Genomic DNA, 26088 nt, shown 5'->3' with positions numbered 1-26088 from the left:
CTGCCGCCTTCCTCCGTGAAAGCAGCTCTGAGGAATGAATAGCCGCAGGCGGGGATCGGGACGAGGCGGGAAACTCCCGTCAGTCCGCTGCAAGTCTCAACGCAGCCCGGAGAGCGCGGCAAGCTGGCCGCAGGCACGCCGGAAGTCCGCCGCGTCGGCCTTCAAAGTAAGAGTCTCCAATTTAAATAAATCGTTTGTGCGAGGAGGTAATATTATAATTAAGATTGTTTAATTTCGACCTGTCCAGGGTGTACCCTGCCTTCGGCTCCAGCCCCCCCATGACCCTAAATACAGGATAAGCGGTAGAAAATAAATGGATGGATGGATTGTTTAATTTTTATCATTAAAAAATAAATGTACCTGTATTTTTCCTATTGTACCGAACTGTGAAGTTGTCTCATTTTGCTGTTCGTTAGCAGCTTTTTTTAGCGCGTAAAGCTTCATAGTCACAAGTGTAGAAAACATTAAAAAAAATCCTTTAAAGCTGGTGTTAATCACAGACCTTATTTTAGAAATCTTAAAATAAATAAATAAAAAATGCACTTCAGAAATGCTGACTCATTTCTGGTTTCACAAATCATGTGACTTGTGTTTAAGCTAGCAGCAGGACGGTAGCTTGGCTAGCAACATAATCATATAAAATATTTAATCTCACAGATAAGAAAACAAGAAACGTTTGTAGTAAAAAAAAATTTTTTTAAATAGCAGAAAGCGTGACGTTAGAGAAGTTGTGACAAATGTTAGCTAACTGTCATTAAAGATAAACGACTGAAGGTGGCTGGATTATGGAAAAAAAATCGTTATTAATTTACATCTTTGAGTTAAACTCCCAAGACAAAGGTTACTATGAGTTGCCAACTCTGAAATTAAACATGAACCCTCAAATCGGAGACCATTTATTTGTGTAATTATTTTTCCCCAGACCAGAACCTTTCAACAGAGCGGAGAAGAGGATTGATCCAGTGACGGATTGGTACGTAATTCTTTACTTTCAACATCAGCGTGTCACGTCTAATCTGCGTGTTGAACGGCACTAACGCTTTTATTTTGAAGGCGTCCGTCGGAAGCGCGGCGGCTCAGCGGGTCCAGCTTGTCTCCCGATCGACGGGGAGCGGAGAGTTGGTTAAGTGTGCGGATCAGAGTCGCTTCGTGGGGGGACGAGTCTGGTCTGGTCCGGAGGAGAGCCCGGATCCCGGAGACGGTTTTACCCGAGAAGGTGAGAAGAAGCCTCTTTATGCATAAACATAACATAATGATGATGATAATAATTATTATAATAAAAGAGCCTCTGAATATGTTACATATCTCCCATGCAGCTGCTCGTGCACGAGCTCACCTGCGCGCGTTTCAATTAAGGGAACGTCAGGTCTTCTTACGATAAGAAGTTTTGGGGATGAAATTATTTTTTTAATGATTGGCTTCGTTATTTTATTCGTTGTTGCTGCACCTTTATTTGTTTTACAGCGTGATTGATCCGGTGAATAAAAACCCATAATTGTTTTATTAATGCGCGTAACAGTGTAGCGACGGGGCTCTGGATCACGCACGCGCCGACAGAAGTCATCCAGGTGTTTGAATGTGACCCTGCTTTCCTCCAAGACGGAACATTTCATGGATAATATATAGATATAATAGTGATTGTTATAAACATACACCTCGGCTTTTATTTTGGTGGTGCAAATGTTTGAAGTTCCTCCGTCTGTGCATGGATGAGTCAGAAGTTATTCATCCTGTTTATTTTAAATAAACGCATGTTTTAATAAAGAAACCCTGTGTGTGTGTGTGTGTGTGTGTGTGTGTGTGTGTGTGTGTGTGTGTGTGTGTTAATGGGAGGAGTCATAGAGCTGTGACGTAACCAACATGTCTGTACATCATGGAGGGGCGGAGCTCCGTCCCTTCAGAGCTGCACATAGATGGATTTAATTTAACGTGTAGAGTCGATATCACAGATGGATGTTTGGTTCTGAAAGTGAAGACTTGAACTTGTGACCTCCAGGTGTGTCGTGGTCTTCGTGGTCTTCGTGGTCTTCGTGGTCATCCCGTCTGCAGCTCCCAGAATGCCGTTCTCTCTCAGACTGAGAGTCTGCCTGCTGGGCTTCCTTGTGGTCTCTCTGCTCCCTCAGCCGGCGCGGGGTCAAGGTAAGTCCTGGTGCTGGTTTGCTTTCCCCTCAGGGACCCCGACGGGGGTCTGGCTGTTTGCAAGCGCATTATAGTACTGAGCAGGGTTCCCCATGTTAGTACTGAGCAGGGTTCCCCATGTTAGTACTGAGCAGGGTTCCCCAGGGTTCCCCATGTTAGTACTGAGCAGGGTTCCCCAGGGTTCCCCATGTTAGTACTGAGCAGGGTTCCCCATGTTAGTACTGAGCAGGATTCCCCATGTTAGTACTGAGCAGGGTTCCCCAGGGTTCCCCACGTCAGTACTGAGCAGAGTTCCCTAGGGTTCCCCATGTTAGTACTGAGCAGGGTTCCCTAGGGTTCCCCATGTTAGTACTGAGCAGGGTTCCCCACGTTAGTACTGAGCAGAGTTCCCCATGTTAGTACTGAGCAGAGTTCCTCATGTTAGTACTGAGCAGGGTTCCCCAGGGTTCCCCATGTTAGTACTGAGCAGGGTTCCCCATGTTAGTACTGAGCAGGGTTCCCCAGGGTTCCCCATGTTAGTACTGAGCAGGGTTCCCCATGTTAGTACTGAGCAGGGTTCCCCAGGGTTCCCCATGTTAGTACTGAGCAGGGTTCCCCAGGGTTCCCCATGTTAGTACTGAGCAGGATTCCCCATGTTAGTACTGAGCAGGGTTCCCCACGTCAGTACTGAGCAGAGTTCCCTAGGGTTCCCCATGTTAGTACTGAGCAGGGTTCCCTAGGGTTCCCCATGTTAGTACTGAGCAGGGTTCCCCACGTTAGTACTGAGCAGAGTTCCCCATGTTAGTACTGAGCAGAGTTCCCCATGTTAGTACTGAGCAGAGTTCCCCATGTTAGTACTGAGCAGGGTTCCCCATGTTAGTACTGAGCAGGGTTCCCCATGTTAGTACTGAGCAGGGTTCCCTAGGGTTCCCCATGCTAGTACTGAGCAGGGTTCCCCACGTTAGTACTGAGCAGAGTTCCCCATGTTAGTACTGAGCAGAGTTCCCCATGTTAGTACTGAGCAGAGTTCCCCATGTTAGTACTGAGCAGGGTTCCCCATGTTAGTACTGAGCAGGGTTCCCCACGTTAGTACTGAGCAGAGTTCCCCATGTTAGTACTGAGCAGAGTTCCCCATGTTAGTACTGAGCAGAGTTCCCCATGTTAGTACTGAGCAGGGTTCCCCATGTTAGTACTGAGCAGGGTTCCCCATGTTAGTACTGAGCAGGGTTCCCTAGGGTTCCCCATGCTAGTACTGAGCAGGGTTCCCCACGTTAGTACTGAGCAGAGTTCCCCATGTTAGTACTGAGCAGAGTTCCCCATGTTAGTACTGAGCAGAGTTCCCCATGTTAGTACTGAGCAGGGTTCCCCATGTTAGTACTGAGCAGGGTTCCCCAGGGTTCCCCATGTTAGCACTGAGCAGGGTTCCCCAGGGTTCCCCATGTTAGTACTGAGCAGGGTTCCCCATGTTAGTACTGAGCAGGGTTCCCCACGTTAGTACTGAGCAGAGTTCCCTAGGGTTCCCCACGTTAGTACTGACCAGAGTTCCCTAGGGTTCCCCACGTTAGTACTGAGCAGAGTTCCCTAGGGTTCCCCATGTTAGTACTGAGCAGGGTTCCCCAGGGTTCCCCATGTTAGTACTGAGCAGAGTTCCCCAGGGTTCCCCACGTTAGTACTGAGCAGAGTTCCCTAGGGTTCCCCATGTTAGTACTGAGCAGGATTCCCCAGGGTTCCCCATGTTAGTACTGAGCAGGGTTCCCCAGGGTTCCCCATGTTAGTACTGAGCAGGATTCCCCATGTTAGTACTGAGCAGAGTTCCCCAGGGTTCCCCACGTTAGTACTGAGCAGAGTTCCCTAGGGTTCCCCATGTTAGTACTGAGCAGGATTCCCCATGTTAGTACTGAGCAGAGTTCCCCAGGGTTCCCCACGTTAGTACTGAGCAGAGTTCCCTAGGGTTCCCCATGTTAGTACTGAGCAGAGTTCCCCATGTTAGTACTGAGCAGAGTTCCCCAGGGTTCCCCACGTTAGTACTGAGCAGAGTTCCCTAGGGTTCCCCATGTTAGTACTGAGCAGGGTTCCCCATGTTAGTACTGAGCAGGGTTCCCTATTATGTTTATGAACAGTCTCAAATGAACCGAGTTGTTCCGTCATGGTTCCAAACAGGACTAGAGATCCTCCTACATAGACCCGGGACCATAGTGGTCAAACCCCTGTGTGGTTCTGGTGCAGTTCATGAACCTGAACCTTGTTGTGGTGGTTCTCAAGACTTTGCTTGAAGTCCTCGATGGTCCTCATGAGAAACCGGGTCTGTCACCTCGGTAGTCAGTCTGACCATGTGATCGGTTCTGGAAGGGAACCGGGTTCCACATTAGAACTCTTCACTGTCTTATCGTTGAAGATCTGTTCCTCCATCTTCTTCCGTTTTCTCCTTTACTTCCTGTCGTCGGTCCGTCAGCTGACTTCCTCTTCGGAGAGAGAACCTCGTTAACACCATCGTTAACAATCTGACACACTTAACGAGCCGAGCTGCTCTCCACCAATGACTATTGACATTCATCATCTTAATTACAAGAAGACCTGAGATGGATCCAGGATGAGATCTGGTTTTATATCTTACTGGGTTGGTTCTACATCTGGAACTTTGGGGGGGCGGACCCACTAGAAGGTCTGGGTCCAGGTTTTAAAGAGAGACATCCTTGGCTCGGTGGTATTCTGGTGTTTGACGTTCTGTAGGAATCACCTGGTCGTCTCCGAACAGCTGTAAAGGTCAAATCCTGGTTTCCGAGGCTCCTGGTCTCGTAATTATCTGCAGCAGGTTTCTGCACCTGAAGGGAAACCGGCGGCAGGAATGTGGTCGAATGAGTTGGTTTTCATTCACGTTCCAGCCGACAGAATCCACGTTTCTCATTTCTACTGTTTATCAAACAACAACGTTCTTCACGGGAATCACGTCGCAGGATGTAGCGATGTCGTAAAAATGACGTGAAGCGCGTCACAATGCTGAAGGAAAACTCCCATAATTCTCATGTTCAGGACTAATCCAGTACTTCAGATTCTCTGTGTGGGAGGAGCCTCTCCCCGAAACTATGAGTCCATCGGGGGAATTTTCGTTATCGGGGGATGATCGTAAAGTAAAAGTTGCCGATCACCGCTACGCTAATTTAAATTGTATTCATCCTTTTTCATGCAGGGAAACCTGATGATTTATGATCATGGTTGTTTTAATCTACTTTTAGGTCTTATATATGACATAATAACAATATTTGTTTTTACTCATACCTGCATGTTTATTTTGAGCATTTTAAGCATATTTTGTCAGGATAATATCTGGATAAACATGACATGGCATTTTTCCATAATCCAACACCGACAGATCTGTGTTGCATCTTGAGTTTGAAGTGTTTTAGAATCCTCCTTAATATATGTGTGTGTGTGTATATATATATACACACACTCTGTCACGGAGCGTACCCACCAAACGCGATGAACGCGATTGAAACGCGCGACAAATGAAATCGCGTCGCGCTAGACGCTCCAGTTTTGACGCCGGTCCAATATGCCAAAAAACGCCTCATCGCGGCATCGCGTCATCGCGTCGAGCTCGCCCAAACCCATTTCTTCCGCCATTTCATTCTCTCGTCGATCATGGCTGAGATAACCACCATCGCTGCACTGTATCTACTCTGGAGAAGTTCCCAGCTTCGTCTGCGGGCTAGGCGCCGACGTCGGTTCTGGGTGCATGCTACCCTACGGAGGCGGCGTGAGCTCGCCGAGTTCCACCGTCTCCTGCAGGAGCTGCGCCTGGACGACGGCCGGTTCCAGCGGTACTTCAGGCTGACTGTTGCCCAGTTTGAAGACCTGCTAACCAGGGTACAGGACCAGGAGGTTTAGCTGCTGCTCTGCCCAGAACTGGTGCTTCATAGCCGGCCATAAGCCCCAGTGATAAACAATCGCAAAAAAAAGGATCTCTGTGTGTGAAAGAGCTGGGATTGATATGTATGTATGTGTGTGTGTGTGTGTGCGCGCGCGTGCGTGCGCCCCCCAACTTTGATTATGGGCAATATATAATATAATATAATATATAAATATTGTGGCAAAAAGCGAGGGAACACCAGGACGTCCGTACGTCAGCACGTCGGTGACGATCTCAACGCTGATAGGCTGTCGCGGCGCGTCTTCACGCGAATTCGCCGCAAAAGTTCAATTATTTCAACTCGAGCGATGGCGCGATGGCGCGATGAAGCGATGAAGCGATTTTTCGCGTCCATCGCGTCCATCGCGCCGCGCTATCGCGTCCATCGCGTCGCCCGGCGCGATGAAGCGTCTAATCGCGTCTTTGCATTGACTTTACATGTAATCTTGTCGCGCGATGAAGTTTCATCGCGTTTGGTGGGTACGCCCTGTCACACAAGATTCTCCATGAGAAATATCTGAGAAATAAGTTCTCATTTCTGCAAGCGAATCCCCTTTGTCTTCACGAGGCGTCCTGTGAATGAGTGTGTGTGTGTGTGTGTCTATATATCTCTGTGTGTGTGTGTGTGTGTCTATGTGTGTGTGTGTGTCTATATATCTCTGTGTGTGTGTGTGTGTGTGTGTGTGTGTCTATATGTGTGTGTGCGTCTATATATATATATATCTGTGTGTGTGTGTGTTGCTGCAAACGAACCAGCAGAACATGAAAAAAACCCAAACAAAACGCACCAAAGCTACATGGATTTGCATGTGCACCAGAATACCTTGGCCTCCGGTTTGTGTGGACGTTCATAACTCATTTCCATGCGTGGACGTGCTCGCGGCGGCGGCGGATGCACACGCCGTCGACGCACCTCAGAGAAACGCCGCCTCCCCCGACCCGTTTGGGATTCGAGAGAGAGAGAACGAAAGAAAGAAAGGCCTTTGTTTCCTCGTTGTCGTCCCAGGTTGGTGAGATGATCGCTGCCGTGTGTTTAAATCTATACTCTCTCTCTCTCTCTCTCTCTCCCTCCATTCACACCAGGATTATCCTTCCTGTGCTGAAACTCACTTTTCTTTGCATTCCTATAGAGTGGTTTCTCTCCGGCGCACAAAGAGGCGGTTCACCACGAAGCGTCCGTCTTATCGGCTCCACTAAATCCACGTTGTTGTTGTGAGAGAAAACATCTCATCAGATTTAGTTTTTTACCTCGGGTGAGAAAACAAACGTACGTATTGTTGCTGTGTCTCATCCCCCAGAAAACAGACACGCGGCAAAATCCTTCCAAAAAAGTGCCAAATCACCGTTTTCCTCCCTTTAGTTGTTGTTTTGGGTGAACCGTCCCTTTAAGGCGTCGCTATTTAAGGAACTGGCCTCGTAACGAGGACACAAACACGGGAACGCAGTTTGTGGGTTTTGGCTTTTCTTCTCTGTTTTCTTTGTTTCTTTACCTGAATGAGATTTGGGTTCTTCCAGATTCCCGATGATGATCTGGGAGAATGACGGGTGTTGCTGTGGTTGCTGACCGTAGAAATGTGTTGTTGTTTGTGTTGGCGTTGCTTTAGCATTCCGACGTTTTAATGTGAACACATGACAACACGACAATGCTGCGAGGCGAAACATTTACACCAACTATTCCTTACAATAAACTAGAAATATACAATTACTACAGTATAATATAAAAATAGGATAAGGTGCAATTTTTTTTGCGTAAAATCAAAAAAGAACCTCTACGTTGCCATTTACATTCAGCCGCTCATATTCCGATTATCGCAACGTTACGTTTGGCCTTAAAAGTATGCCGAGTTAACGATTAGCCGTTTCCTGTTTGGAGTGCACTCTTTAACTATCGCATGAAGATGCTCAGGTCGGTTCCGCACTCGTACGAAACATCGGATTTATGTTTAGCTGCTAACGTCCAAGCCAAATGTCATGTTCAACCATCCAGTAGCTTCCGAGACATCGCGATCGTATCTACAAATGTCGGCCTCTCGCAGAAGTTATTTAAATTGCGAAATGCCGAACAGTGCTGACGGAGCTACTTTACGTGCACCAAATATTCTGTTTTTGCCGTTATTAAATAAAACAAGATTCCTATTAATCTGTTTACACGTCTGATGAAAATTAATATTATATTAATATATACGTTTACAGCCGTGCACAACGCGCCGTTTATCACGTTTATGTATAGACTCAGGTTCAGATCCAGGTTCAGGTTCAGGTTCAGACTCAGATCCAGGTTCAGGTTCAGGTTCAGACTCAAATCCAGGTTCAGGTTCAGGTTAGGTTCAGACTCAGATCCAGGTTCAGGTTCAGACTCAGATCCGGGTTCAGGTTCAGACTCAGGTTCAGGTTCAGGTTCAGACGCCGGTCGGAGGACGCCGTACACGCCGTTGAACGCTGGAGGACGGAGAGGAAAAGTAAACAGATTCTTTCCCTTTGGTGCCCTTTTGTTCTTTTTCCTCCTCGCAGTTAAAAGGAAGTCACATTCTCTCCTTCCTCTTCCTCTTCCTCGTCTCATCGCCCTGACGACCGTTTCAAAGAGATGCAGAGACAGGCAGGAACATGAGGTGAGGACAGACAGGGATCAGATAGACAGGGAGGGAGGGAGAGACAGACAGGGAAAGACAGTCAGACAGGGAGAGAGACAGACTGGATGATTGTAGGGGGGGAGGGGCCTCTAGGTGGCCATCGGGGGCCGAGAGTTAATCAGGAGGAGCCTAAGTGGAACACAGAAGGAGAACCTGTCGTGTGTCGTCGTCCCCACAATGCAACAGGGGCTCGTCGAGGAGGAGGAGGAGAATGAGGAGGATGAGGAGGAGGAGAATGAGGAGGAGGAGCAGGAGCAGGAGGAGGAGGAGGAGGAGGAGGAGGAGAATGAGGAGGAGGAGCAGGAGGAGGAGGAGGAGGAGAATGGGACTGGGCTTTTTAATGTGACATCTGTGCGAGCCGATCTCTGTGATGTGCATCCTGCCGCTCCACGCCGCCGCCGAACCTCTGGAGGGAGTTCGATGTTCCATCTGTGAACATCGGCGGGATATTTAATCTGTTATGGAGATGGAAAGCAGACAGATATATCTGTTGGAAAGCAGTTTCTGTAATAATAAATACATATAAATATATATTTATATATATAAAACATTGAACTCCAGCCATTGGTATGGATGTAAATCCACTAATACGCCGACGACAGCAGCGTTTCCATTAACGACACACACGTCGTCGTGTTGTGGACGCTGCATGACGTTGTTACGTCGTTACTTTATTCATCATCCAAATATTTACAGTATTTGTTTTGTGTAGCCTACAGTTGTTTATATATCTGTTTTTTTACTTCTGTCCTAGTTTCGTCACCAAGGAGATTTCGTGCCAAAGTCCTGAGCCCGACGAGCCTCCACGTGTCGTGGAAAGAGCCGAAAGGGTCGTTTGAGAGCTACAAGGTTTCCTACTCCACGAGACCAGGTAGGATCCAGCATCCGGGTTCCCCAGACCATGTGCCACAATATCAGTGTCCGATCATTGGAGCCGATCATTGAATGTTTGAAGAATCTTACTGCTAATCTAATCTGCTGGAATGATCCAGAGATTAAGTTGTTACATGCTTTGTCCAGCAGAGTGCGCTGCCAATTACCATCAGAAAAAAAATATTTTACTCCATAATATCGGAATTGCCCCCAAAACTCCGTCAACTCTGCTGGGAAAATATTCCACATTTAATGAATGTCGTGAATAGAATCTAAATCTGCGTTTATCACGTCGTTTTTATCGTTGATGCCTTTTATTTGAAGTTGGAATGTTGTTGTTTTGCAGTGAAAGTCTCGATGTGTGTGTTAGCCGCGGCGATTCTCTGAATGTGACTTTTACGTTATAATTTAGCAGGCGATCCCAAAATACTGTAGGAATGTATTTTCCGAAGTTGGCGAGGTTTTCCTCCGAGTTTCACATCTCTGCTTCACCGGAGATCGTCTTCGTAGCAGAAGGTTAAAGGCCAGAAGTGATGAAAGTCTAGTTTAAACCTGTACACATTCACACCTGGAAGCAGCTGCTCAAAGGCTCTTCGGCAGTGAATGCCACGTCGGTTTGAAGTGACAAACAGAATGCAGGAAGTTGATACAGTTCCGTTCACAAATCATCTCGATTTGTAGCAAAAACATCCCAGTTATGCAGCGAGGAGCCGGCGGGTGAACCTCTTCCCCCCCGAGGGAAAACGAATCTGTGTTTTAATGTTCCACCTGCTCCCGCTTCATAACTCCCTCTGCAGAGAGAGAGACAGGCAGCAGCATGGCGCTGATCCCGGGTCTGTTGAGGTGCGACGGCCTGTGGCCGACAACTTCTGGGATTTATTGAGCTTCTATCTATTGAACGCTTCGACAGGATTGTTTTCCAAGTGTGTAGAGGGTTTGCTACGATACAGTGGCCACTGTGGGGGGGAAACAGAGCAGAGAGAGGGGGGCAATATTCGGAGAAAAAGAAATCGCAAATTTGCGAGTTTATAAAGTAGCAAAATTGTTTATTACAATGCTAACAACCGGCTTTGTCATCTTATGGGTGTTTTTTGATCTGGCGGTTAGGCTAGGTCAGGCTAAGATGCTAGCAGTAGCTTTCACTTGTAATTGCCGAGGTAAACAAGTCGCTTGGTTTTGACATAGCAACGGCAAACATCCGGTGTTAGCAGAACCAAGCAACTTGCTTACCTCGGCACTTACAAGTACCGCTAGTATCTTAGCCCAACCGCCCCGATCAATAAACGCCCATAAGATGATAATTTGTCCTCATATGAATAAAAGCAACAATAAGCATCAACATCATCACCCTAAGGCCAGCGTATGAAAAAGTTTCGCCGATTTTTTTATAAATGCTTGTATTATCATGTCAACACTTGTCGACCTGATAATATAAGCATTTATGGAAAAAAAAATTAAGCGAAACCTTTTCATACTCTCGCGTGAAACTCGCGTCACGGAAACAGCCAGGTATACGCCGACTGCCATTAAACACCAACGAAGAAGAAGCTGTGTAAACACGTTGCCGTCTACGCAAACAGCGTAGCTTTAGCAGTAGAAGCTATCAGGCAAGTGTTCTTTTTAAATAAACTCCTGGTGTACTTACAAACTTTAAAATGCCTCGTTTTGTGAGTACAGACCCTACGTGTACTACTGCAGAAGTTTGGTAACATTCCATGCATTATTAGTGGGGAGATTTACGAGATATACTGTAAGTACTATAGCGCTATTACGAAGCCGTTCGGCTGATCGCCCTATCTTGACCACTGCTGACCATCGCTAAAAATGCTTCCGAGGGGGTGTTTGGCTGGAGGTCTTGGTGGAAATTACCTAGGGTCCATTTCACTCCGGACCTAGACTTTAATGAGGCGTTGTCACACGTTGTGGTGTATTAATTAAAAATCAAATGTACATTCATGGGTTGTTAGCTAGCATAGATGCTGGTTGTTAGCATTGTAATAAACTTGCAAATTTGCCTCTTTGAAATTGTTTATTTATTTATTGATCTAGCTCGACTCCATTTGTTTTTTCTTACAGTGGCCCTAATACGCCGTAGTAGTTTGCTGGTGGACGATCGGAGGATTGAGAGTAAATATTAGAACTGAACTCTGGAACCTTCGAGGTCGGGTGTATTTGCGAGGTGTGCGTAATAAACTGGTGACTGTGGCTGTAAACTGACACCAGATCTGTCGTCTGAGCTCTTCGTGTTCTCACGGCTCAACATGGAACTTTATATGATTAAATTTAACATTTAAATGTGGCGAATGCATCAAATATTAAGAGTTAGTATTTTAGGGTGCAGGTTTTTCCTATTTTTATATATTTCCTTCATTTTTAATCAGTTTTTATCTTTAAGGATGTTGGGATTCAGATTTTCCCGGCTGGCAGCAGCTGAACATGAAATATTCAGCCGACTGTAACACATTTATTCTCCTGTTATTTATATGAAATCACTGGGGTTCAGAGCTATTATGGTCTCGTTGACGCTCCGCCTGGTTCCTCCACTCACCACCACCGCCGTTGCTACTCGCCGTGATGCTGCTTCCTCTCCTTCGTTGCTTGTTTGCATGTGGAAGTTAAAAATGGATCCGTGGAGGTTTTTGATATTTTATAAGGCAGTCAGAGTGAAATAGACTAATTGCTGTAAAACGTGTTCATGTTCTTCAATATTTTATGGTTTTGGTGAAATGTTTCAGATTATAATCAGGTTGAACTGCTTGTAGAGACGATGCAGGTTTCTTCTTCTTCACTCACTCATGCTTAACTTCTATACAACCAGAGAGGAGTCGCCCCCTGGTGGCCAGCAGAGAGAAGTAGGACCATTTTCTCATAGACTTCTATACAACCAGAGAGGAGTCGCCCCCTGGTGGCCAGCAGAGAGAAGTAGGACCATTTTCTCAGACTTCTATACAACCAGAGAGGAGTCGCCCCCTGGTGGCCAGCAGAGAGAAGTAGGACCATTTCCTCATAGACTTCTATACAACCAGAGAGGAGTCGCCCCCTGGTGGCCAGCAGAGAGAAGTAGGACCATTTTCTCATAGACTTCTATACAACCAGAGAGGAGTCGCCCCCTGGTGGCCAGCAGAGAGAAGTAGGACCATTTTCTCATAGATTTCTATACAACCAGAGAGGAGTCGCCCCCTGGTGGCCAGCAGAGAGAAGTAGGACCATTTTCTCATAGATTTCTAAACAAGCTGTTGGTCCCATTTAAGGGGACTAAGTGGTGAGAGTTCGCCTTAACTCCGGGAAGCGTTTCTCTTTTTCTCCCGTGACACGTTTTCCACTTAAACATCAACAAGCTCCGCTGCCTTTTTAAAAATATTTTTTATAGACATTTTTCAGAGCGGCCTCGTTTCTGGATCGAGCCCACACAGCTCGCTCTGCAAAACGCCGCCTTCGGGTAGCGCTTCGTTCTGAAGAGAAGGAGGAGGGAGGAAGTGGAAGTGCAGGGTTGGCAGCTTGCCTCCCGGGCCGAGCGAGGGAGGGAGCGAGGGAGGGAGGTGAATGACGAGGACGGCGGTCTTCTGGCTGCAGGCCGGCGGCGACGGAGCTGACGGAGGTTCTCTTTGAGCTCGCTGGAGTCATGACTCAGACTTCACGCTTTAATCAGAACGAGCTGAAGACAGACGGATCATTATTCACTTAAGCTGCACTCTTGGTGCACAAACTTTTCAAAATAAAGAAACATCAGCTTTTAGTTGCCGAAACCGAAAATATCATATATGTCGCCGCTTTTAGTCACCTGAACACTTTGACGATGTACGTGTCATGAGTCATGGTGTAAGATGATGAGTCATCGATCGTTTTCATTCGTCAGTCAACAAAAACATAGCTAGTGTTATTTTAAGGTGGATGTCGTTCCTCTTTTGTATGTTTAAAAACGGCCTTTTTCTAATGTATAAGGACATAATGAAAAATAAAAGGTGATAATAAATAATGTAGATTTACAAAACATATACAAAGATAGAGATAAGGAACACGGGACGACATGTGAAAAATAAAAATAGACTTAAAAAGAATCAAATGAACAGTTTAATAATCAATAGACAGTATTATAGCCTGGTTTCCTTAAAGTTCCTTGCTTCAAACGAGTCCATGAAAATCCGCATCAAAGAGGCGGTCTGGGTCAGAAAACCCAGGACTTTCACCCAGGAGATAGTAGTTCATGTCCCATGTTTGTAACCGTTCATTTCTGGCAACAAAATAACGTTTTCCCTGGAAACGTACTACAACTACATATAATTATGCAATTAGTGCAGTTTAGTTGTACGGCCGAGCCCTTTATTCTGAAGAAAGATCCTCGTTTGTCATTCTGGAGTTTGAAGGAACAAAAGACTGTCTTAAAAAGTGCAACAGCATGCTTTTTTCTTTTTTTTTTGCTGACTGTTCGTTTTGCAGGAGCAGATGGTGAAAAGTAGATTTTTGATTAATGAATTACATGAAGAAAATTGGCTTGAATAGCTAACAGAAGAAGATTTATTGATCCCAACAGGAAGATTTGTTCTGCAGCACGTGGCAAAATATCAAATTGGATTTGATCAAAAAAAGAAGGAACTGGCACCTTTTCTGTTCATCACAAACTGATTTGCTCGTGTTACTCTGATGATGTCGGACTCCTCGTCGATCGCTAGCTGCCAGGAAACACAAACCTACGCTCCTCCGTCGAGCTGTAAACTGCTGACTCCTGCCGAACCTCCTCCTGCTGTCGGAGCAGGAGGAGGTTCGGCAGGAGGAGACGGTTCATATTTGATGGATTTATTGGATTTCCATGAATGCTCTTGTTCATATTCTTTTGTTTGTACCTTTTGACTGTAGTCGCTGATGTCAGACAGATTTGTGCTGACTCGGCGGAGTGGGCGGATCCAAGAAGGTCGTTACCTCCGGCGTTAATAAAGTTAATCTTTTCCTCGCGATGCCAGACGACTCTGAAATGTTCCCTTTTCCATTTCTTGGCAGCTTAAAGTGTTCGTGTTGCTTTCATCTCTCACGTATTCACTTACATTTCAAATAACTGACCCACATATATACACTGTCTTCTGTTAGCAGACATATGTAGGCTAGTTATCTTGCTACTTCCACCGTGCTTCTGTGCTACGCTGGTTACAGGAGATGACCCAGATAGCAGGCCATGTCTTTAGCAACATTTATCTCCACCTCTCCGTGTCGACCGAGGAGGTTAGCGGAATGCTAAGCTAAACTGTTAGCAACGTTTTCATTTCATCCGTTCATAATCTCAGTTGTATGCGGTATTGAGTTTGGCAGCCGACAACACCACAGGGTGACGTTTCCGATGTGTAATTCCTCTGATTAGTGTTTAGCCTCCAGTCTTTCCGATGTTTAGCCTCCAGCTAGCATCATGACGTCGGCTGTAACTCGATTAGCATCTCAAACATCACTTAAAGTCACGTTCGTAATACGTAACAAGCAGCGTTTTTATTCCTGGAGACTGAATCAAAGAAAGTTTGACATGAACATCTTTCTTCTTCTTCTTTTTTCTTTTTTTTTTTTTTTTTACAAAATACACGTTTTATTGACTTGTTTGTCTCCTTTTTCCAGATTTTACCGCTCACTTCTTTGAACGTCTTTGTAGTTTTCTTCCTTCCTTCTCCAGCTGTCGTCAGCTATCCATCACTTCACATTCTGTCCGTCTCCGGTTGCTGCCGTTCATCCAGGTGTTGCCTTTCCAGGCCAGCGGGCTTTAAGTGCAGGTCGAGTTAGAAATACTTCTTTGCTTGAGTGATATTTCCACTTGTACACGATGGTGTAGTGTTTGACCTGCAGTGGGCGAGGAAGGAGAGAAGTTCAGTTTCCAGCTTTATTTGCTCCCTCGGGAATCCAAACTTTATTTGAAATGATTTGCTTGCACCCTGCAGCCGGTCTGCTGCTGGAACAGGTGTTGGATTCATACGAATCTGAGTAACAGCACAAATCTGCAAGGAGGATTATCCTGAAGCACCTGTTTTAATTACAAGGTGGAATAAAAGATGGTTTCTAAGAGGAAAGAAGACGTGTGAATTGTTTCAAATATATTTCAAGCTGTTAATGCGGAAGATGTGAGTTTCTAAAGACATTAAAAAATAAAGGAAAACATAAACACCAGACTGTAAAGACTTAACTGCACCATCTGGTTGTCTAACCTCGATGTTCAGATATCTTTACCCTTTAACGTCCACGTGTCTTTATCATTAGCCTTTAGCTGCTACTTGCTCTCAGATGATCCTGAGAACCCTGCGGGTTGTGAACGCAGCCTGAAACCACGAAGACGTGTCTTGGTCTTCCGATGCTCGTTACGTTGATAATAAACTGAACCTTGAACGACTCTCGTTGTCTCTTCCCTGATCAGGTGGCGAGCAGAAGGAGGCGGAGGTATCCAAACAGGAAGCCAAGCTGCTCATCAAGGACTTTGACCCGTCTCAAGAGTACAACTTTAGGATAGTTGCTGTCAGCGGAGGACAGGAGAGCAAACCTCTTCAGGCCAAACATGAAGGTAAGAGACGTCCTTCCATCCTCGGTACGACGGCGGCGGCCGATCGACGCCTCTAGATACCTTTGGTTTACAGAAGTAGCGCCATCCTGTAACGACCTTCTGAGACCTTCCTTCCTGCTTGGTTGTCTTCCAGCTCAGCAGTCGGCTGCAGAGATGGTTCAGTCTCAGAGCAGACGAGACGGCGGCGCCACCACCGAGGACAACAACGAGATCTCAGAAGGTAAGATCCTCGGCAGGGAAAAGAAACGCTGGAATGGAAGAGATGGACGGTGTGACGAGAGAGGAAACGGTGTTTCAGGAAGTCGACAGGAACAACCGGGAAAAGAGACTCGGCGGCTGCAAGACAAGCTTTTAAAAACCTTCGCCTCTGACGTTTTTTTTGTTCTGAATGAAGAAACACAGGTGAGTGGAAGCTGGAGAGGCCTCCGAGCTCTTTTTCTTATGGAAACAAAACCTTTTGGTGAATCCTGGTGGTCGCAGACCTCGGCCTGTTGAAGACTTGCAGATGTAATATTCCTGCGTCATTATCTCTGAGGCTCATGTTGGAGAAAACGAAGGGAAAGGAAATGGAAAAGCAAACAGCCGGCGATAATCAGGAAATGAATGGAGACGCCGGCGTGGAGAACGAGCCCGTTATCGTCCTGAAGGATGGAGTCTCCTGTTTTAATGTACAACTCAGAAGGGCTGATCGGCTTTATTTGTGTGTTTGTGTTTGTATCGCTGCCTTCTGGTCCACAACCGGAAAACCAACCAATAAACCTTTTTGTTGGTCAACGCAGGACGTGTCCCTGTGTGTGTGTGTGTGTGTGTGTGTGTGTGTGTGTGTGTGTGTGTGTGTGTGTGTGTGTGTGTGTGTGTGTGTGTGTGTGTGTGTGTGTGTGTGTGTGTGTGTGTGTGTGTGTGTGTGTGTGTGTGTGTGTTAATGACGGTGCAGATGGGACTCCTGGCAGCTGAAACCTAAATCACAGCCGGCGGATGAACACTTGGCGGTTTCAGGTCTCTGGCGTCTGAACTCGACTCATTCTCCACAACCTTTCTGGTTCGTGGCCTCGTCGCCGTGACGACTCCTCTAAATGCTGATTTCTCTGTTCGGTCCTCCGTCCTTTTTCCTCTGCCTCCACCGCCTACGAGCTCCGTTAACTCCGAAGTCTCGAGGTCGATTTTTATTCCTCACAGAGGTTTTCAAAGCAATTATGGGTTTTGTCTTCCGGCGTCCGAGTTCGTTCCCCGAGTCGAGATGAGATGGACTTTATTGCTCCCGTTGGGGAAGTTAAAGGCTTGGAACAGCAAACGGACCTAAAGATGTCGTTAAGTCGCCACCAGCTGGACGTTTTTTACGTGGAGATGCCACAGAACCACAAATCATTTACATGGTTCAGCATATTCATATTCATAGTGTTATAGAAATACGACGACGTATCAGGGGAAAACATATACGAGCCGAGAGACGGGCCAATTTTCAGAGGAAAAAGTCGTTAATTTGTAAGTTTATTACGATGCTAACAAGCGGCATCTATGCTAGCTAACTTCCCATGAATGTATGTTTATGTTTGTAATGAATCATCCCAACGTGTGACAACGCCTCGTTAACCTCGTTAAGGTCCTTAGGGTGATGATGTTGATGCTTATTGTTGCTTTTATTCATATGAGGACAAACTGTCATTTTATGGGAGTTTATTGATCGTAGTTTCTTGTTTTTTTAATGTTATTGGTCAACAAAATGGGTGTTTGGTGTCAACTTCTTCTTTAGTGAAGAGAGCCAATCAGGAGCAACTAGTAGTAGTAGTAGTAGTAGTAGTAGTAGTAGTAGTAGTAGTAGTAGTATTCAGTAGTTTGATGATCAAACCACTCTCACCAAATGTATCTTATCTGGATCTCCTGGTTGAGGAAGAGGAGGATGAAGAGGAGGATGAAGAGGAGGCGTTCAGGCTCTTGCTGCCTTTGAAGCTGATGAATTAACAGAACAGCTGATGTTCAAGATGTTGGTGACGTGTTTTTTTTACCAACGTGACAGATCTGGTGCCAGCCGGCTCTCTGCGACGCCACTTATAGCTCCACAGATGTTTAAAACGGGTGCTAGACTTCACCGGCTGGGGGGGTGGGGGGGGGGGGTGGGGAGGAGGGGAGGGGGGGGGGGGGGATAGGAGGGGGGAGGAGGGAGGGGGGAGAAAAGTCCAAAGGGATCGGATCTAAAACCCTGAGATAATTCCAGCAGGAGTCTATAAACGTCTCTTTCTGCTCCTTCTTCTTAACCGTCTAATATTCTATTTTCTAAATATTCTTTTTACCGTAATGATCAAAGTAGACGTGAACATTGATTTCATCCCAAACTATTAATGTGAACTAATGGATAAATCCATTTATCACCTTTTAGTCTTGTTGATGTAGTTTTATTTGGCTGCAGGACGCTGGTTTCACTTTCAACCTCGACAACATTATATCTTATATACGTGTGTGTGTGTGTGTGTGTGTGTGTGTGTGTGTGTGTGTGTGTGTGTGTGTGTGTGTGTGTGTGTGTGTGTGTGTGTGTGTGTGTGTGGCTGCAGGGGACAGATGGGGAGGGAGAGCCAACCGGTGATAAAACACTCTGCTTTTTTAATATGACTCCACCTTCTTTACTTGACTTATTAAAGACACACACACACACACACACACACACACCCTGTCATCATCCCCTCCAGCTCTGTTTTTCTTTTTTCCGTCTCTGCTTCAACAAGCTTTTATTTTCTCTCATAACTTTCTTCCCTTCTTATTTTTCTCTAACATGAACTTTTATTTCCATCTTCTGGTCGTTGTTTCCTCCGTCTACGAAAACACGTACGATAAAACGTTTTTTTCTTTGCCTTTAAATGTCAGTCCGACTGCAGCGCTAACGAACACGGAGACTCTGATGGTTTCTGTGTGGACCTAAAAATGCAAATCAGCATTCATGAAAAATATTTCACTTTTTCCTGTTGAGGTGTTAAATTGAGTTTCAAAAGGTGCATTAAAATGTCAGTTATCACGATGGAACTGTCCCACTTTCTCCTGGTGTTCCTTCCTCTTCATCACCGTCCTTCCAGCTCCCTCTCCCCCCTTCTCCCCCTCTATCTCTCTCCCCCCCTCTCTCCCCCTCTATCTCTCTCCCCCTCCCCCCTTCTCCCCCTCTATCTCTCTCCCCCCCCCCTCTCTCCCCCTCTATCTCTCTCCCCCTCCCCCCTTCTCCCCCTCTATCTCTCTCCCCCTCTCCCCCCCCTCTCTCTCTCCCCCTCTATCTCTCTCCCCCTCTCCCCCCTCTCTCTCTTGCCCACACTTGCTGAATACCTCGGCTGCAGCCTCACAGATCAGACCTTTAACAGCTGCCTGGAGGTTTCGGCTGCTTGTTGTTGTTGTTGTTGTTGTTGTTGTTGTTGTTGTTGTTGTTGTTGTTGTTGTTGTTGTAACATATATTATACTCTCGCTCCTAAATCGCCAAACAGCAACGCCTCGATCTCAACCCCCCCTTTAATTAAACGAACATGTGCGGGTCAAACACCGCCCGACACAGAGAGGGCAGGCAGGCCGCGGCAGGATGAAGCCATTCAAAACCCGGCACCTTTCCCACAGGTTTTCTTTTGAGGCGGTGTGGACGTTTATTTGTACTTTAGACCGTAACAACGTGAAACAATCAGAAATGTTTTATTCTTGCGATTCGCAGTTTTTTCTTCTCGTTTGTGACGGATTGTCGAGTTCAAGAATGAAGCAGAATTCGGATGCGTGATGATTTCCCTGCGTTGTTCGGACAGATGGTCGTGAGAAAAGGTTTCCGAGACGCGAGTCTGGATCCGGTCCGACTCGCGCAACACAAATCCACTTTAATTTGTTGTTTTGTTCTGCTGATAGAAAATAAACATTCTGTTAAAAAAACACAACAGCAACATTTTAATTAAATTGATCATTGATTCCATCATCAAAGACTTCTTTGATGTTTCTGGTTTTTCTTCCTCGAGCCGACGTTTCTGTTTCCCTGTCAAGAACTTTCTGTTTTTTGTGTCCTTGAAGGCCTCATTTAAATTTAAATAAAAAATAAGTATTGGTAATAAGCATTAAACTATAATATGACATTTTTATGGTAAAAAAATATAGATTAAATAATAAATGTGTATGTGAATCATACTATAATATATTGACACAACATATGAATAAATATAAGTATGAATATATGTTCATTATGCTTAAATAAAATGACAAATACATAAATTATTTATACTACAGAAAATGCCATCTCTAATTAAGTGACAATAAATAAATATTAATGTAAATAAATGCGTTGATAGAGATTTAAATAATGCACATTAAAACAACAATAATAAAATACAATAAAGATGAATACATTTTAATTCAATCAAATGTGTTTTCGAAAATGGTTAAAACGATGTTGTTAAAATCTCTTAATTAAAAATGTGGCACTTTAAGGAGTTTAAAATTAATTTTTAACATTGTATCTCTAAACCGTACACCGTTTATTCTGCAACGATCGTTAAGCTGCAGCTAACGACTAAAACAGCCTTCAGTGAGCAGCTCGGCAGATAATAACGGGAATTTATTATTTATCAATACTTTTCTGTTATTCAGGCTGCCGGTGCTTTTTTATTTTTTTATTATTCTGTTTTGAGAACAAACGTTTCTTCTTCTCGCTAGTTGCCATGGCAACAGTTGTTGTGTGAATGGTTGTTTGAGTTTGAATGAGGCTGAATTCAGATCTGTAGTTCCGATTCAGGGAGAAATATTCATATGCTCGGATCTCGGTTGGATTTGTTCGGGATTTGCAGCCGGGAAGTCGCAAACGAAAAAACGCCACACGCTCGCAATCTGTTTTGTCGTTGGTCAGAATTTTGTTGGATGTTTGAATTTTTCTGGAAGCATCGGGGAGTAGTCACCATGGTTACGTTTTTGTTGTAATCACCCCCGAAAATGCAGTGTTTACACAATGCTAGCTTCACGACCACCGCTAGCTAAACCCCGGACGTAAACGGGAGGTTAATGTAACGCGTCAAGTGTTGCGACAGTCCAGTTCTCTGCTTTATGTTAGTTTTTGTTTTGTTTTTTACGGCGGAAGCAGATGTTAGGCCGTTAGCTTAGCTAGTTAGCTAACTGAGCTATGTGCTGTCAGAGATGTTATCTCACCTGACATGTTTTTATCCGGCGACTCTTTAATGTTGCATCCTGGTTCCGAACACACGGGCATCATGGCTTCAGAGAGAGACGCCACTTACGTAACTTTCAGGTGTTTCGTCTTTCTAATTACGTATTTTCGCAGTTAGATACTTCAACGGTTATATGACGAAATGTGATTTTATTGATGCGTACATTTTTTTTTTTAAATTGACAAACATCAAATGTGTCAAAATCTAAAAACAATAAAAACTTTGTCTCTTCGCTTGACTAACGTAGAAAGGGGCGGGACTTAGCTTCCTTATACTTCCTGTCAACAGTTAAATCAGTGGATTTCATATTTTTACTAATTTTGTTTTTTGCTGCTCAAACAAGAAACTCATAAGTATGATTTTTTTTTTTTTAAACGTTGATTTTGTTCTGCAGTCGCGCCCTCAATGACATCACGTTTCGGGGCGCGTTTTGCTGTTGGAGCAGGGGCGGGCAGGCGTGGGCTCGCCGTGTGCCGCGACGGCTACATGAACATGCCGATCATCGTCTGTTATTATTATTGTAATCATCGCTCTCGTATCCTGATACATTATCTTACATGATTGGAATCCAGCGAATGGGAGGGCTCGGTTCCACCTGAACAACTCGTCTCGAGGCCGCCGGCCGCCATTACATCATCGTGTGTGTGTGTGTGTGTGTCTGTGTGTGTGTGTGTGTGTGTGTATGTGTTTGTTCATGCATTCCTGAAACTCGTCTATGCGGATGTAAGACGGAGTTGAGCTGAAGGTGAACTATAAATCCCCCAAAACACCTTCACGATCATGAAAAAAATAAAAGGTGACATCGAGTTTTCTGCGACCTGCTCGGACTCGAAGGCGATCCGTCATGGCCGACATCGTAAGTTACATAATTGTCATTAAGGTGAAAGAGTTCTGACCGCTGTGAGATTCATCCCTCCGTGGTGCGTTCAAGTGCCAACAGAAGAAACCTGTAGATGTAAAGAAGTGACCTTCCCTGCTGCCAGCTCAGGTTTAACGTGAATCCGTCTGATTGTTTGTTTCATTTAATGTGATGGACTTAAACGACAGGAAGTGAGGTCATTACCGTTCAACATGTCACAGTTGTTCATTTGCATATATGTTAATGAGGCCGTATGATTAAATAGAAGTGTAATGTTTCTGTTGAGATCAGAGGGCTTCAACGTTTTCAGGCCAAGGACCCCCCCCCCCTCTGGTCTAGAGGAAGGACCAGGTTCTGCTGGGTCGTCCATCAACACAGGACTTTCACCCAGCAGACAGCTGTCCGTGTCCTCGTTTGAAATCCAAACCCTGATGTGTTTTTTACTAAACCTAAAGTCGTTTCTTTTAGTTTAGTTTAGTTTAATGAACGGGTGTGTTTACGCTCTCGTCTCCGTCGCCATGGAGACCGTGATGCATCAGTGCGTCTGTCACCAGCTGTAATTGTTCATTAGCCGACTGTCGCACTCTGTTTCTCTCTTTCCTCTTCGTTATCACGTTCACTTTTCCTCTGCGTTGCTGTTTTGTCACATTTAGTTTTTTATTCGTCTTCATCTCTTGTTGTTTTACTTTATTTCTCTAGAAATCTCTAAAAGCTGTAGTTTTTTATTGTCTGATCTCCTCGCCAAAATGACTGTGGAAAAAATGACACTTCAACGTACGTCAGCGTACTGGAATCACCTTTTCTTACATTTAAAAAATAATAATCAAAAATATATTTATTAAAAACTTAAAAAATAATTATGTTTTTATTTTGAGGTCTCCCTGCATTAATAAACCATGAATACATTTTTTAAAAAAACTCAACTATATTTCACAAAAAAAAACATAAATAAAAAAGAATATAACGTTATAGATCATGTGATCTCCACATTCTCTCATCATCATCCAATAATGTCGTTTAATTCATAATAATTATTATTAGATTTCACTTTTCACTTTTCATTTTTTTTTTTTTTTCATTTTTTAGGAGCAGTGACTCAATGCTCACTTCCTGTCTCACACACACACACACACTCATTCATTTAGTAGGGGACCCGGTCTCGAGACCTGGTCCTCGAGACCCGGTCCCGAGACCCGGTCCCCCAGTTAGTTTAACAGGAAGTAAAGCAGACGGCAGGATTTTGACATAAAAATACAAAGAAATCTATATGTTTGTTAAAGAGATGCCGGTCTGTGACCTCCAGCTTTAAAAGGACGTTTGGACTTGAATCCTGGTCGGACCCCCACAGAGACCATGTTGTTGTCGGGACCCCCGACCGAGCTCCGCTTGGATCCACCTGCTCCGACTCATGAATAATAATGAGGCGTCCCTCAGAGGACTCATTAGCATATTTATTTAATTTTCTTGTTTACGGGGTTCGGGCGCCGTCGCCTCGGCCGTCTGGACCTCAGACCGCCACCGCCGGGACTTTTGGACCCCGAACCCCTCGCCGGATGAACGGCGCTGCTAAGGCCTCTGTAGTCGAGGAATCTGTCCGATAACCTTCATACCTTAACTCTCCGTTCCCTCCCTTCCTCTCATGGAGGTCAAAGGTCGTGGCGATACTTCTTTCTTTTCCTTCATCAGTCGGCCACGGCGTCTTCTGTTTACGCCAAATAAAGCCGACATCGAGTCGAACACGAACATTAGGAGTGATGAGGTTCATTTCTTTCTCCAACTTTATGATATGCTCCTCCTCCTCCGTGTTTTTGTATATTTGCCAAGCAGAATAACGCCGCGTCATGATTGCAGCATAAATGAGTAATAAGACGTCAGAATGCTGCCGGGGATGAAAGCAGCAGAATCAGGAGGAGAGAGATGGAAGGAAGCCGAGGGGCGATTAGCAAGTGGAGCAGAAAGAAAGACAACATTGGTATTGTCTTGTGTAGTTCCACCTTTATTACCCCCGCCCTGTTTCCATGTATTTATTTATATCCTCCATCTGTCCAGGTGACTCCTTCTCCCAGACGTCACATTAAAGCTTCTCCTCCTCTTTTCTCTCGCTTCAACAAATCACCGTTTTAACCTTCAAGTTCCACTTCCTGTTTAGACGAGACCTCCTTCCTCCTCTGGCCTGAAATCTGTTTTAACGTCCTTCTCCTCCTCCTTCTCCTCCTCCTTCTCCTCCCCCTCCTCCTCCTCCTCCTCCTCCTCCTCCTCCTCCTCCTCCCCCTCCTCCTCCACCTACACACACACACACACACACACACACCTCTCCTCTCCGTCCAACGTGCTGAGACCTGAATGAAAACCTTCTCTGATCCGTCTGGAGGATCAGAGCTCGGGAGCCGGCGGCGGTGGCGGCGCTACGTTAACGTTGAAGGAATCGGACGCGGCGCCAACAATGTGTCACGTTGATCCTGAAGCTGGACGAGAAACAGCCGGCTGATGTTTCTAACATCATTCACACGTTTAAACCTTAAAACCATCAGCCTCCATTCAGACATCAGGCTGTGTGTTCTAAAGCTTCCTGTTTCTGATCTCCAAACATCACGCTGCAGCCTGGCTGCTCAAGAGCACGTCGGTAGGATGAGAACGAACTTCATTAATCCAGATGGAGATTCTCCAAACGTTCAAAGGAACACGAAGAAATAAAACAACTCGAGCCATGTCAAGAAATATAAATACAATATACAAAGTAAAATAATATACACAATATTAATAAGAGTCATTTAAATAAGTAAAGAGCAGGGTTGGTGCTGGAAATCCTTGATAACACTTGAATTTAGTGTGGTGTTTTCAAGGTTTGAAAAGTGCTTGGATTTAGAATAAAGGTATTGAAAAGTGTGTTGTATGTGATGACATCTATGATAGAACAGAGAAAAGAAGAAGCTTCTTCCGACACCTTTTCAAACTTTTATTTACAAGTTGATGTTGTTTATTTGGTTTGCGTTATTATGGGCTATCCTGTTTTCATTGTTTTTTATTTGATTGATTATATTTTTTTTTAAACGTTTGAAATAAAGTGTATTCTGTTCTTGAACGATGATGAGTTCCAGATGCGATCACGTGTGTTTTTGGGTTTGGTCTTCAGCTGAAGAGGAGTTCATGTGCAAGACTCCGGCCATATCCGACATCGTCATCCTGGTGGACGGATCCTGGAGCATCGGACGCATCAACTTCAGGCTGGTCAGGACCTTCCTGGAAAACCTGGTCAAGGCCTTCTCCGTGGACTTCGACAAGACCCGGATTGGTGAGGGGGTTGTTTTTGATTATTTGATGGTATAACATTGCAGCCATGTGACCCTCAACACGACTGTGTGCAGGTCTGGCCCAGTACAGCGGAGACCCCCGGATCGAGTGGCACCTCAACGCTCACACCACCAAGGAGGCGGTGATGGAGGCCGTGAAGAACCTGCCCTACAAAGGAGGAAACACCCTGACAGGTGAAAACGAGAGAGAGAGAGAGAGAGAGAGAGAGAGAAAGACGGGAAAGGAGAGAGAGGGAGAGAGAGCTACAATTAATAGCTGGGCGTTCCACCTGGCAAGGTACTGGGGCGCCCACATGTTTTAGAAAAGTAGCTCTGGAATATGAACAAACATGTCGAAGAAGTAAATGTAAAAAAAAGTTAATGAGCTGCTGCCTCCTATTAGAGGTAGACCAGGACCAGGACCAGGACCGGGACCGGGAACCTGAGACTAATGAACCGTTTAAAAACACATCAGATTATCTGAATCCAGATTAAAGCTGAAAACGGAGATACAATATCTCCCTCCTCAGGATATTAATATATTTAATCATGTTGACCACAGCAGACATTCAATACTCTTAGTTTAATAATATATTCATTCTGATGTATTTTATATGTACTGTATATATATATTATTTTAATACATAGGTTTGCTGCTTTGGAAGTCGTTCTAACTGTGTGTATCAGGAACAAATAAGACTCAGCATCTCACGTCTT

General features: G+C 45.1%; 1 protein-coding gene across 6 annotated transcripts in view; it reads left to right on the top strand.

The window, feature by feature from the left end:
* Positions 1–1105: 1105 nt before the first annotated feature.
* col14a1b (collagen, type XIV, alpha 1b) overlaps positions 1106–26088 on the top strand; it is a 77240-nt gene continuing 52257 nt past the window's right edge. For 5 of the 6 annotated variants that reach the window (XM_084032723.1, XM_084032721.1, XM_084032722.1 and 2 more), the window contains exons 1-7: positions 1106–1216; positions 1997–2139; positions 9413–9529; positions 15914–16057; positions 16191–16277; positions 25215–25373; positions 25447–25566. In XM_084032723.1, the coding sequence (XP_083888849.1) occupies positions 2058–2139; positions 9413–9529; positions 15914–16057; positions 16191–16277; positions 25215–25373; positions 25447–25566 (709 nt within the window). In that variant the 5' untranslated portion in view covers positions 1106–1216; positions 1997–2057. The remainder of the gene's footprint in view (positions 1217–1996; positions 2140–9412; positions 9530–15913; positions 16058–16190; positions 16278–25214; positions 25374–25446; positions 25567–26088) is intronic. The other variant, XM_084032725.1, reaches the window with a different exon arrangement.

The sequence above is a fragment of the Eutrigla gurnardus genome, assembly GCF_963514095.1.
Source record: "Eutrigla gurnardus genome assembly, chromosome: 17".
Classification (NCBI taxonomy): Eukaryota; Metazoa; Chordata; class Actinopteri; order Perciformes; family Triglidae; genus Eutrigla; species Eutrigla gurnardus.
Note: the sequence above shows the minus strand (reverse complement) of the source record. Positions and strands in the feature narration are given on the sequence as shown.